Below are 14,092 nucleotides of genomic sequence, written 5' to 3' on the forward strand. Positions count from 1 at the left end.
GCAACGCACACTACAAATGTATGTAGGCTTTTACGTGCTCGCCAAAAACATTATGTACGTGTAACTAACATGCTACTGAACTGGCCATTGAGTCTTTGTTTCTTCTCTTCCACATAAATTGCCACCTGGACCTGTAATATAGCCCATAATTACCAGTTTGGGGCCAGTAGGTGGCAGTATCGCTCAGTCAAATGAGAGTTTAGGAATTCCTCACAGCCATTGAGTGAATTTGCACTAATAAGAAACATCTCTTGATCAAACGGGACAAATCATTGTCCATATAGGTATATCCTGCTCTCTCTCTCTCTCTCTCTCTCTCTCTCTCTCTCTCTCTCTCTCTCTCTCTCTCTCTCCAAATGCATTCCTAATACTTCACCCGACAACTTCATATATATTTTATATTCCAAGAGGGGAATAAATCTGCTCCTCCATTATTCATGAGGCACTTTCAGAAGAAACACGAGCACTCACAGCCATGAATCCAGCAGCCTGTGGCATCAGGGTGGAGGAGGTGATCAGCGGGGCGGAGGAGGCCTGATCATCCCGTCAGGGTGTCACTCAACGCATGACAGCCGCTGTCTGACTGGTCTGCACCCTCCCTGAGCTGCATCAATGCTGAGCAGGTATCAAGGTATCAATCAGGATTGGTGCTCAGCGAGACGGTTTCACATCAAACAAGCATTCCACTGACTGTAATACATGCACTTTTATGTTGCTTTCTGTCTCTACAACTACGTGCGCTGTCAGCCACATTCAGTTGATTCAACGAATTGAGAGAGAATTCTCTTCTGGTCCTGCTTTCATCATTTTCTCAGTGGTGCAGTCTGCATGCCTCTATGTATTGACCCAGAGTTGTCTTTACACAGCAATGTGTGCAATGGCTATATGCATGATTAATACGCTTTCTCTCAGAGCCATAAGCATGAAGAATGAGCAGCAGGCGAGCGGTTTAAGATTTTGGTCAAAGAAAATGAACGCGTAAAAATGAAGTGTGCAGAAGCAACACTTTCTGGTTACGTCATTGATGGATTTCCTTTGGACAAACAGTTCTATCGAGATTATGGAAATGAACCAATTTACCTATTTTTACACAGATTCCACAGGGATACTTATTGAGCCCATTGTGAAGACCTTTAGTGAGTTCAGAAAGGAAGGAATGAGTTATGTCAGGAAGTAGGATGATGATGACAGGATGAACAGGATGATGAATTCATGGCTCCTTCTTTATAATGGCTGTACTGGCATTTGGCAGCTTGGGGAGCTTGGACTCCAGGGTATTGGGTTAATTGGCTACAAAGCACCTCGTCCATTAAAATAATTTGATAACTGTCTGTGTATCTGAGAATTGGGGACAAGACACAAAAATACCAATTAGGGCCAATTAAGGGCCAATTAAGGTGAACAGAAGTTAGGATCTGGAACACTTGAACCAACTCTTCACATTTAAGTTGATTCGTAGCAAACACTTGCCAACGTTACACAGCTACATCAGCGTTTATTTGGAGTCGTCTTTCTGGCCAACTAGTGTTTAAATCCAATATTCACTCTGTTCTTTGGTATCCGCTACCTCCTGAACAATATAACACTATTTATTCTCGTTACTAACTCTGTCTGTCTGCTGTTCAGCTAAAGACACTAAAATACTGCAGCTGATAATTATCTACATGCTGAGTAACTAACTGTTTACTAATGAATGGACAGTACAGATAACTGGGTCATCAAAGGATTTCATACACTATTTAAGTCTTTTTTTCTTTTCTTCTTGCCCTCAAATGTTCATCTAAGTAGAGCGCGTTCAGAGGCGTCGGTACGTTCCAGTTCCGGAGGCTCCGGCATCAGTTAACCATCAGTCACCAAGAATCAAGCGTGCGCCGCCGCTTCCTCCTATTCTCCATTCTATTCTGGGCCGTTTCCCTCGAGGTGCGGGCCCAATTATTTGGCCTCCACTGTAGGAGCAGCTGCACAATGTGTCACATGACTTGAGCACAGCGGTCACATGTCTTCACACCGCATTAGGAATTAAAAGTTCACGCGTAATGTAACGAGCAGAGATTTGTGAGGTCTGTTCGTCACAGAGGAGGCTTTGTGCTTCATCAGCGCTGCGTCTCAGATGCATGCCGTACATTTAGAACGTCATATTTAATTCATGCAATGTTTATGTGTTCTATGTTGAGAGCCTCTGCAAGGCCGAGCAGTCTGCCACAGGATATGTTCTAATATGAACTGTGTGGAGAGTCCAGTCAGCGATAACGTTGCAGTTATTTCAGATTTTGAAAAGTGTGCAGAGGTGATTGTTAAGCATTGCTGGAGTGTGTGTGTGTGTGTGTGTGTGTGTGGGTGGATCAATGCAAGCAACAGAGCTCGGGGCCTCAGCAGAAACCATCGATACTGAGCTGAGGTCTGAGCACTTAAAATGTAAATGCCCCTTCAAACAGCGACAACACGAGTGAGAGCGTTGTATCGGTGTCTTGGGATCGCTCCAGATGCAATGTGTGCGTTAGTCGGTGAAATCAAGAGCTCTGCACAAAAGACGCAGGCGGCTGAATTGGCATATTCTATCCGAGCCGTTCGGCCGGAGCGTGATGCGCTGCAACAAAACAGAGCCACTGCCCCGTGCTGACCGCCGGCGTGGACCTTAAGTGAGTAACGAGACTCTATAGAAACCTGTTGAGAGTCAGAGACGTGGGGGATTATTTAAATGAAACAAGGTCAATCAAATGATCTCCTTTGATCTCAGCACATTCATGCAATATAAATATCTTCCAATTAATTATGCGTGCACGGTGGGATTGCTAAATCCACAGATTTACCAAATTCATGACCGCCCTGATGAGCTCTCACCAATTTTATTTTGAGTAGAATAACCAATTGGAAAGTTCTGGCAGAGAAATATATTGTTTAGTATATGCTTATTGTTCATTACAATTCACAAAACAAAGCAGGAATTACTGACATATTTGTGTTGAAGAAGCCAGAAATCCAACAGTCGTCTTCATTTAACAGTCCAATAAAACAGGCAATATGAAGAATAGTCCAGAAAGATTTACTTTTAAAAGCCTTTTTTTTTTTTCTTGAAAGGAGGATGCAAAAGAGAGAATAATATATAATCGTAGCAATGGAAGTCACTGTAATCGAACATAGCTCTTGCAGAGTTCGTGGTCCCTGATGTCTCCCCAGCCCCCGTTCATCACGTGCGGGGCCACCCCCCCGGCCCCGTTGGCCGGCAGTCTCTTTGTTATCAGGAGGTTCTTTGGGAACAGCTGGTTCCCGCTGGCCTGCAGCACGTTTTCTATCTTGGTTTTCTGGCTGATCGGCATGCAGGCGGCCTTCTTGTGGTGCATGCCGCAGTCTCCGGCGTGGAAGATCCGCGGCGCCTCGCTCACCATGACCTTCCAGTAGGAGGGCAGGCAGGACGCGCTCAGGTGCTGCAAGGACCAGTCCCAGTTGTAGTCGTCGTAGGTGCAGAACGTGTCGGTGCATCGGATGAGCTTCTGGTACGTCTCTCGACTCAGAGCCATCCCCATGTTGTGCTCGGTGGACTTCCAGGCCTTCACCTCCACCTTGTTCGCTTTGCCGGAGTAGCCGATGTGGCTGTAGCTCCCCAGCGAGAGGATGTCGCAGTCGGCGCACTGCTCCCTTTTGAGAGCCGACATCAGCTTCAACAGGTGGATGAAGTCCGGGGCCAAGTAGTGGTCCTCCTCGATCAGCAGCACCGAGCCCTTATGGTCCTTCAGAGCTCGGACTCTGTCCCACACGAAGTGCAGCTTCCACCACCAGTGGTGCTTGGTCTGGGAGAACTTGGCCTCGCGGTAGTGGCCGAATGAGTCGGGGTACTCAGCGTTGATGCATCCCAGCTTCAAGGCGTCCTCTTTGGGAATGTCTCTGGGGCAATCCTTGGGGTCGTGTCCGGGGAACTCTTGGGGGTACAGCTGAACGCTGAAGGGGAAGAAAATCTGAAGGACCTGACAAAAGTCAACAGCGGCCACCACTTTGTTTATCTCCGGGGACCAGTAATCGTGGCTGAATATCAGCAGTATGCTCTCCACACGGCGGGACTTCCGCAAACTGTCCACTAACAGCTTCAGGTAGTCGGGTCGGTTGTGGACCTGAACCACCACAACCAGATCGTCCTTCCGACGCGCCGTCTTGAACTTTTCCTCATTCCTTATCGTCTGGTCGAAGTTCAGCCGGAAGACGATACCGCGGTAGACCAACGTGGCGTTGTCTACCTCTGGTTTGGGTAGCTTCTCTTTGTCCTTTGCTTTCTCCTGGTGCGTGTCGTTCGCTTGTATCACGGGGAGCGGAGCAGGTGCCCTGCTGACTGCAGGTGTAGCTTGCACCTGGATATGATTGTTGACACTGCTGCTGCTAACGCTGCTGCTGCTGCTTCTCCTCGCCGCCGCCTCTGCTTCCTTGGGGAGTGACACGCTGTCGTTCTTCTTCTGCCTCCCGCTGCTCCAGAAAGCTAGGCCACAGATGACAACCACCACAGTCAGTATCACCACCTTCCTCTTGTAGACCCGGAATCTCATGATAGGGGGTCAGCCTCTTGCGAAGGGAGAGAAGTTGATTGTAGTGAGGAAACAGCGAGCACGGCTTTGCAATTATGATTGTGTGCTTTGCAAAGGGAGCAAGCCCGATTCGATAGGAGCTGATATGAGGCTATTTGTTGGCAGAATGAACTGCTGTTGTAAACATGGGTCCCGCTGGAATGTCATTGATGGTGGATGAATATTCCATAAGGCATGACGGTTGCCGGGAGGCTGCAGGGTAGGAGTGTGCATGTACCACCTGAATGAAAAAATGAATAAATGAATAGTCAGGTGCATCGGGGCAATATGACTGTATCACAATCTTTATTACCATAATCTCCGCATCAGAATGTTGTATTTCACAAAGCTTATGACATTTAAAATAATATAAACAGAGAAAAGGATCAAATCTTCATTTTTGAGGAGCTAGAACTTTCAACTGCTTGAGGTTTATTATTATTATACAATTAACTGATTATCAAAATTGGTATTGATTGATTTTCTGTGTACCAACTCATCAAATAATCAACTAATTTTCTCGGCTCCACAACTGAGCCAACTCCATTTGCTAATGAAGACCAGGAAATGCGGCGGTGAGCTACGGAACAGACCAATAAGCTTGTGATGCCAGAAAACAATAATTCAATAGCTCATTTAGTTCGATTAAAACGTATACGTGTATCTGTATAACGTGATGAGATCATATCATTACAAGCTATAATGGAAGCAGTGATTTATTTTCATTTCACCATGAAAAAGTACCACCAAAACCACAAATACATGGTTTAATAGACGCTTCTTATTCCTCAGTTCCTCGTCTTTCAGTTATATCATCAATGTTCATTATTGCCCCATGCTTCTAGATTTCCCTCCACATTAATCTCTGTCCTCTGCATTATCAATGTTGATTATCCCTCTCTGCTCAGATCTGCTGAACAAACCATCTTTTCTTTGTTATTAAATTAGTGGTTTTTTTTACTACCTGACCCCCTTTTATGAGTTTCCTCCCTGCCTGACATTTCATATATATGAGTCTGTGATATCAGTTTTTTTCCCCCGCAGTAGTTTTATTACACCCTGATCCGCTTTAATACACACGTCGTCTGCCAGGTGTGTTTCCTTTGCTCGTGCAATGCAGCCTATTTTACGTTTTTTATTGTTGTTTGTTTCTGTGCATTGGCCGCTGTCGGGCCCGCGACAGCTTCGGTCGATCGTTTTTTTTTTTTTTTAACAGGATGATAACGTTACCGTGTGTTTCACGAAGTGCTATGAAACGCTCTCGCTGCAACAAAAAAAACCAACAGTTTTTGCCGCAGCTTCGCTTTATTATGACAGCGAAGCATCCTGCGAGATGCTAACAGTAAGTTAGCATTAGGCTAGCAACTTAACAGGACCGAACCCCGTCAAACAGCAGCGTCCATGTCGAACCACAACAACCGTATTTAACGTTACACCGCTTACCTAAAACCGGAGCACCCGTGGAGGTCCGTTCACTGAGAATCATCAGTACGGCGGCGACCCATTCTCCTCCATTTTCCTTCATGCAGGCTGCATGGAGACGTAACTATCAGCTAGCGTTAGCTGTAAAAAAAAAACAATACCCCAAATACGGAACCACTGCCTGCCGCTGTCCCACAATGCACTGGGCCAGAGGGGGGCACCCAAGACACCCAATATCATGTATCCCTGCTGCTGTCTCATTATAGGGTGGGATAGGGTTACTGTCCCTTTAAATATTCAACAAATACCAAGGATGAATTTATACATATAATACACAAATATTAAATGTCCTCTATCTATATTGTGCTTATCCAGCAAACTTCACCCTGAACTGGAAACCAGAGCATCATGATTGAGTAAAGTGTGTTGGTTTAAGTTGAAACGAAGAGTTACTAAAATAAATGCTTTCCCCCTAAATATAATTTGCTTTAGCAGCCTGGTGTCAAAGTGGTACAAAAACGAGTTTGAACAAAATGTATGTGCTCACAAACACATGGCACCGTTGTTATTTTGAAAAGACAGTATGCATGTAACAAGCGAAAACAGACTCATGTTGCTGGACTTTTGCAGGAAAAACGCACGAAAAATGAGGAGTAACTTTTCGTAAGATATCAATAAAACGGGGATGAATTTATATCATTGTATAAAGAACGAAATGAGAAGATCAATCTCATGTCTGTAAGTTAAATCAGCTGTAATCACTCTTTTAAAGTGATAAGTGACTCGTCTAAAACATTTAAAAAAGGAATAACTTCAATGGAATCATTCTATACACTGTAGCTTCTTTACATTCGAATTGAATGTAAAGAAGTTACATTCTAATACAATGTAACTTATTTACATTCCATTAGAATGTAAAGACGTTACATTCTAATACAATGTAACTTCTTTACATTCTAATATAATTGTATTTTGAAGATGAACAGGACATTTTTCAGTTTCAAGTCATGACTGGGTTACTTTCGGTGCTGCTTTAGTGTTGATCATGTTTTGATATTTGAGTCATGTTGTGGATGATCAGATGGAGTTATGATGGTTGCAGTCGCCCAATTGCAGATTCAGCTTGAGCAAAACCTTTGCCTGTTGTGTTCAAATCAGGCCCATAGGAGTTTACAAGGCTGGTGTCCTTTCTCAAAACACTGACCTGATGCATCAAGTGGATATTTTTTGCTGAACATAATATTATGCATTTGCCCTCTACATCCTCTAGTCGGAATGAGCATACTTATACAACTCCTTCATCGTGTCATATTGCTTTTCGGAGAATTATGATGATAAGTTCATAGTAGATGCAAAAGTATACTTATGTACAATATATTATGTTGAACATTGTTGCTCCTGGATGGATCACAGCCAACCCAATTATTGTCAACACAGCTCATGTCCTTGGTCATGGTGCCACAGCACTTAAAAGAATAAACTTCATAATTCTCAAAATTCTGACCCTTTGCTTTTTTATTAACAGCATTTACTTGAACTTTTACTTTCAATACTTAAGTACATTGAATATCAGAAAATTACTTTTGACAGTTAAGTACAATAAATATCAGATACTTTAAGGCTTTTACTCAAGTAGTATTCTAATCGGTGACTTTTACTTTTACTGAAGTCATTTTCCAGGAAAGTATCTTTACTTTTACTCAAAGTATGGCTTTTAGGTACTTTATACACCACTGGCCTCATGCCATACATTCCTGTCGATTTAAAAGTCTCTTTTCATCGCTCATTAACCTCTGTGTTTACGCCTGTAACGCCACCTTCCGGCTGTCCCGCTACACGCCGCAGTTTTCTCCACCACCAGGGGGCGCCACACAAAAACTCCACCGCCGGAAACCATGCAGTCTGAGGGTTTCATCTGCGCATGCGCGTCCTTCTTTCTTCCTTTCCGAACACTCGAGCGAAAGAGACAAGATGGGCCATCAGCAGCTCTACTGGAGTCACCCCCGAAAATTCGGACAGGGTTCCCGATCCTGGTCAGTCCTGATCTAAAATTGTCAAATATCGATACGTGTGCTAAAGCGGATGAGTTTTGAAGGTGTTTGTGAATCCCAATACTTCAGAATATATCACTAATCCTGCACCGCGTGCGAGCTGCTCCTTTAGCCAATATGGCGGTGGAGGATGCGCCGCGCCAGCTTATTAGCTTCAGTTAGCCGCTCACAGTTTCTGGAACGGAATCACTTTTGTTGAATCGCTAGAAAGCTAAAACATGTTCAAACAGGATTTCTGGAGTTGATGAAATGTATTATATTTTGTTCCAACTTTGCTAGCCTGACGTTATTTGAGCTAACTGTGCTGTGTTTAGGGTTAGCCATGTTTGCACAGAGAACCGCATACCCAACGATAACCAACTTTTGCGTGAACTTCCGCACCGGTAGCGTTAGCTTGTATGGATGGATGGTAACTACTGACACATTTTACTTTTTAAAAATGTAAAACCGGTTTAACCCACTCTCCTCTATTCCAGCCGGGTATGCTCGAACAGACACGGTCTGATCCGTAAATATGGACTCAACATGTGCCGCCAGTGCCGCCAGTGCTTCAGGCAGTATGCTCATGACATCGGCTTCGTCAAGGCAAGTAGTACTGTTCATTTGTATCCATGTAGTCGTCAGATTACGTGTTATTTTACGGTAAAACACGACCTTATTGTAAACAACACATTTGCTGCCGTGTTGCAGGTGAAGCAATAGCTTTGTTTAAATGTATTTCCTTTATTTTAAGATGCTTTAATCCTAAGTGTTAGGTTGGAAAATTGTAGCTTTGTAGCACATCTTTGCATGAATTCAGCATCCTTGTTAAGTCAGTAATTCACTCACAGTACAGTTGATGCTGACTGAACATCATGTCACCTTAACTAATGCCTTGATTACTCTTTTCTCACACAGCTGGACTAAATGTCACATCCTCGGATGGGTCCAGTGATCTCTGGATGGCTGGGCAAGATGGGATAATTTAGCACTGCAAATAAACGTGGTTTTTTTTTCTCCAAGCTAAATGTATTGTGGTTTTTTTCTCCATTATGTATGATTGCTAGTAATGTGCAGGGAAGATGTGAATATTACAAACCAGACGCAAAACAATGCACAACAATTACATGTCACTTACAGTTAGTCTACCATAAACTCACTCGCTGACAGCTGGTTTAAAACCGTTCACGATTCCTTAAACGTTTTATACGGTTCAGAGATTAGGTCTTGTATATGGAGATCCCATTGTACATAACATGATGTGATTTGTCTCTGAAAGTCAACCAGAACATCAGGAAGGTACATAATGTTGCATCAGCTCGTGTTTGGGGCGGCATGCTGTGACGTTGCTCTTTTATTATACCGTTTCCACGATGGTGTATTATGTCTACTATTCAATTAATGCTAAAGTATTTGCCAGTCTAATAACACTGCACTAAATGTCTCATAACAGCACAAATTACAGGGTCTACCAAAGTGCTACTGTACATAAGTTATTAATTGCAGTCTTGCGCATTGCATTTGAAATGTGTTAGTCACTATTTGGGTAATGATGCACTGCTTCAACAAGATCGGTGGGGAGGAAAACCATAAACATAATTGCTGCTCTAACCAGCAGTCTTGACCAGACTGCTTAAATGCTAAATATAGGCAACCATGTGGAAAACTGGATTTATTAATGGCTCATAAAAGGCTGTCTGCAGAGCCCTTTCACAAGAAAGGAGGCAGAACAATTAATCCCTGCAGCTGTACATAATTAGCAATGCCACCGCAGTATTCAAATGAAACGACATGCACCCCCTCACATCCAGGAAATGACACCGTGCTGGGACATCGTTGTTGGAGATGAATGGAATCTGATAGGCCCCCTGTAGTGTGGCTAATTGCTTGGTGCCGAGTATCTTCGGCTATCAAACGTTAAATATTAATAAGCTCAGCTCAGAAATAGTTGTATCCTCTCTCAACTCTTGTCTTCATCAATACACTTCCATAGACACCATGGCAGGTGGGATTCTATGCAGGTCCATGTAGACGTCGGCCAGGATTTACATTGTTTAGTGGGCTAAGTGTGAAGCACTAGATGGCAGCAGCACTTCACATTCATGATTCAAGACCAGTGTCGATGAAAATAGCAGCACTTTGAAATGCCATTTATACATCATGTACACCTCATCAAGCAGTTATAGAATTTAATTTACGGTATTTTCTGTCACTGTGTGACTAATTTGAGATTCCAGGCAGGTTAAAAGAACACTGACAATATATACTCTGGGAGACATGCTGTTACTTTGATTTAAAAAATATATATATATCGTTTGAGACATTAATCGTTGTGTGTATTTCGCTCACGTCGTTGCACTTTGATGATTTATCAGTTTGAGCATGGTCCCGTCTAATCCGAGGCAACGAGTAAAGAATGCTGGGCAAAGTCCTGCTTATCATAAATAACAGATCTCTTTGTGCCCAGCAGGATTACGGTGAAACTAAATGATCCCATTGTGGCAAAGAATAAATAGGATCACAGCAAAGTGAAGGTTCATACAAACGCACCCCCGATATCAGCTCAAGAACAAACTGTTTCAACATGGCGATGGAAGAGAAAGTAGCATGCAAAAATTGGGGTTGTAGCACCTTTTTATTGCCAGGCACAGAAAATCCAGTGAATGTACAAAATGGAACGAATGTCAGTAGCGATGACACACATACACTCTGCTAAAGGAAAGAAATGAAACAAGACATCCAGTATGTGCACTTCAAACCAAAGACATTCATAAATACATTACGCGGGGAATTGAACGTCGTCTGTGTACATCAAAGGTGTATGTGCTGCGTGTGTTTTGTAAGCGCTAACTCATATGCATAAGTGAGAGTTTGACCGTGTGTGCAGGCTGGCAGAGCCTGGGGCTGTTTGGACAGCGGGGAGCTGAACACACTAATGCTCAGAGTTGCATCAGTCCACCACGGAGGAGGCCGGAAGGTGTTGTCTTTGATGTTCAGCTCAGTTTCAATTCTTTTCTTTCCACCGGTGTATTAATGCTCGTGTACAGCCAAGACAACCGACCGATGCCTGCAGCTGGAAGCGGGGCTGAAGCACATATACTGCATTTCCATAAAAATGGGGGACTCAAATGTAACCGAGCATTTTCCTCTTCACCGCTTCTCTACCAGCAGTGGATGCTTGTGTGTTGCAGCAGCAAAGATGTACATTTTGCAGGGAAAAAAGATAAATTGCTCTGAAAGAGTGCACCCATGTGTGCAAGTCAAGGTGCTACATGCTCCCTTATAAATATATTAGTGAGCACACTTTGTGCTTACAACCACAATCTAACATCGAAAGGTAAAACAGAGTAAAACACGAGTCGGAGCAAATCAGAAGGGAGGGCTTGTGTAATGGCTTGGGACCTGAACGTGTCACTGCTGCTCTGACTGCCAGGCACATCACACAGGCCTTTCAACCCATCCGCCAGATTATACGGGAAAATAAGTGAATTGAAGATGTTACGGCGCACTGTTGGAATGGCAACATCCCTCCGGGTTTCAATTGTTAGACCAAGAGGCACTTCCCGCCGCAGAGGTTCCTCAAAAAGAGCTGTGGGCTAACACGCGGCTCATTCACGGTCTACCTCAATTTCGACTGAGTGGGCCTCGGCGTTGGCTGAGTGATGGCAAATAAAAGAAAATTGAAAAACAAAAAGTGCGGCAGCCGGGGACGGAGAGAACAAATAGAAATATTAATTGAAAAAAGAGAGAGGCAACAGTAAAGGCGGGAGCAGTTTATTCTCACCGTGAAATTATGCAGTGACTAAGAGGCTGTGGTGTAAGCAGCTCTTGATAATTACCCGACGTTTTGTTCTCGATACCCTCATTTTCTTTCGGCAACAGTTGCTGGAGAGGTTAAGAAAATCCTCAATAATCCATTTTGTTTCTTTTTACTAGAAGACAGCGATATCTGTAGCCACAAACCACCTGACTACAGTGTTTTCTGGGATGGTTTCCCCTGTTTCTGTGTATTCCCTTGAGGAGCGAGCTGTGTACTACTCTGAGCTTTATTACAGTCCAGTATGGAGCACCGGCTGACTCAATTATTCCAGTCAAACAGGGCACGATTCTCAAACCACTGCAGAATAAGCCTTCTCCTCTGGAGCTTCAAGTTCGGCTGAGATGACTTTAGCAGCCAATCATTTCTCGGTCGATTTCAGGACAGATTATGGAAACAGAGAAATTGCTTCGGCAATCACACTGAGGTAAAATGTGCATAATGTCTGTGGCCTTCGGCTCGGGGTCACATGAAAGGATAAAATGTCATCAGACTCCCAGTCAGAGTAAAAGCGTGACGTGTTGCAGCAGGAAACGCACAGGTGTCATTAATAACACGAACGATGGCTGCTTTCCACTCAGAGCTCGTTCCAGGTTCCCGCTGCGTCTTGGCTCAGTGGCGAAGGCTCACTGGGACGCCTGGCTGGAACACAGCCATCGTCAGTGTTATTAGTTACACCTGTAGTCAAAATGGCCGCTGTTCAAATGATGTCTTTAGTGTGGCTCTGCAGGTGCACAAGATCCACTTGACACCACATGAAGAACTACTGAACCGTTGAAATGTTTCAGTTTGAAGTCTGGACTAAACGATTTCCTCATTGTGCTCCCTGCTACACCTGGTTTCTTGTTTTTCACCTGAATATGAATTATAATCAAAGGACAGGACTAAGCCAACAGGTACGGATGGAATTTTAAAAGTCCCAACCCTTTGAAAAGCGAGGCAGATTATGAATGAATGAATGAATGAATGCAATTTATTTATAGAGTGCTTTTCACAGACATAACATCACAAAGTGCTTAACAGAGCAGAAGTTTAAAAGCATAAAAAACACAATGTGACCCTAGGGTCAATACAATTACATACACAGAGAAAAAAATAAAATAAATAAATAAAATAAAAAGTTAAAACATATTTTAAGAGCAGGTCTATCTAGGACATGGGTTTTTACTCAAACGCCAGCCTAAAAAGGTGGGTTTTGAGCTGTTCATGAGCAATTCCACCTCTTAGTCGCTGTGTAATTTCACATCTGAAGTTATAAGTGCAGAGCCAGAAATGTGTTGCTTACCAAAACAAAAAATATAAAAGCCTTCTGGCATTCAGCGTGTACTGTATTGGTTGGCACAATGATTTGTTCTTTCAAAGCCATGAACATGTAGCATCACTGTCCTATACATATGTTATACACCTATACACTGTCCTGTTTTTAAATGAGACATAAGCTCCACTTGACCCTCATGGACTGCAACATAGGTCGTGTCAGACAGATTTACATGCATGCCACAGATCCTACTTCAAGTTTTCTACACGATGACTCAAAATAGGATTTAACATCTCCACTGATATACATTCGGGTCCTTTCATTCAGTTAGGAACCTTGCTGCCCTCCAGCATCCAGTGAAAAGATAACTCGGTACCCAAACGGACCTGTGGGGGCAGTGTTGCGCCACAGCTGAAACTGGGAGGGAGACATGGAGCATTGGGAGGTGAGGTGACAGGAGGTGAGGTGACAGGAGGTGTGGCGCTGCTCTCCGGGGAGGAGCTCTCCAGTCGCAGTGGGGAGAAGAGAAAGAAGAGAGATGGAAAAAAAAAAAAAAAAAGCAGCCTCGATCAGGCTGTCAGCTCGGGGCACATCTAATTGAATACGCCATGCCATTTGAAGTCGAGTACAGCTGGAGCAGAAAAGAGAAGCCGGCGTAGGGCAGACACAGTGGGAGAGCAGCCTTCGGCAAACAAAAAGACAAATCAAAGAGTGAACACAGAAGCTGTTCAAACAGATAGCCCTGATCTTTGCTCTGTGCTCAGCATCTCCCACTGTCTTTACGTATGCTGTCGACGGCGGCATGGGAACGGAAGAGAGGCTGTGAGTCTGTCGTCAAGGGTGTTTTTTTTTAAGGGAACAAGTGGAAGGAGGACGATGTGCCACTTGGCCACCATTTCCAGCCTTATTTGAAAATGCACAATGAGTGTGAGGCTGAAGGAAGGTATTAGTCGCAACTTTGAGCCGGTGAAAAACAACCCCCCCGAAAACTATGCTCCGGAGATTCACAGGAAGC

The 14,092-nt window shown here is 43.8% G+C and overlaps 2 protein-coding genes across 3 annotated transcripts in view; one reads left to right on the top strand and one right to left on the bottom strand.

Moving 5' to 3' along the window:
* Positions 1 to 2,859: 2,859 nt before the first annotated feature.
* mgat2 (alpha-1,6-mannosyl-glycoprotein 2-beta-N-acetylglucosaminyltransferase) lies at positions 2,860 to 6,153 on the bottom strand. Its single transcript, XM_079291007.1, has 2 exons — positions 5,994 to 6,153; positions 2,860 to 4,791 (listed from the first exon to the last, which is right to left on the bottom strand). The coding sequence occupies exon 2, from the start codon at positions 4,530 to 4,532 to the stop codon at positions 3,123 to 3,125; it is 1,410 nt and encodes a 469-aa protein (XP_079147133.1). The 5' UTR covers positions 4,533 to 4,791; positions 5,994 to 6,153; the 3' UTR covers positions 2,860 to 3,122.
* Positions 6,154 to 7,908: 1,755 nt separating this feature from the next.
* rps29 (ribosomal protein S29) overlaps positions 7,909 to 14,092 on the top strand; it is a 47,349-nt gene continuing 41,165 nt past the window's right edge. The window contains exons 1-3 of one of the 2 annotated variants that reach the window (XR_013772898.1): positions 7,909 to 8,005; positions 8,500 to 8,608; positions 8,921 to 9,017. Coding sequence is in view for 1 of the 2 variants with exons in the window: in XM_079291549.1 (XP_079147675.1) it covers positions 7,944 to 8,005; positions 8,500 to 8,608; positions 8,921 to 8,929 (180 nt within the window). In the remaining variant the exon portion in view is untranslated. Of the gene's footprint in view, positions 8,006 to 8,499; positions 8,609 to 8,920; positions 9,025 to 14,092 lie in introns of those variants that run through there. The other variant, XM_079291549.1, reaches the window with a different exon arrangement.

Source organism: Melanostigma gelatinosum (genome assembly GCF_949748355.1).
Source record: "Melanostigma gelatinosum genome assembly, chromosome: 19".
Classification (NCBI taxonomy): Eukaryota; Metazoa; Chordata; class Actinopteri; order Perciformes; family Zoarcidae; genus Melanostigma; species Melanostigma gelatinosum.

What these genes read in the sequence shown, in the direction of transcription:
- mgat2 (XM_079291007.1), bottom strand. Translation starts at nt 4,532, where the DNA reads ATGAGATTCCGGGTCTACAAGAGGAAGGTGGTGATACTGACTGTGGTG.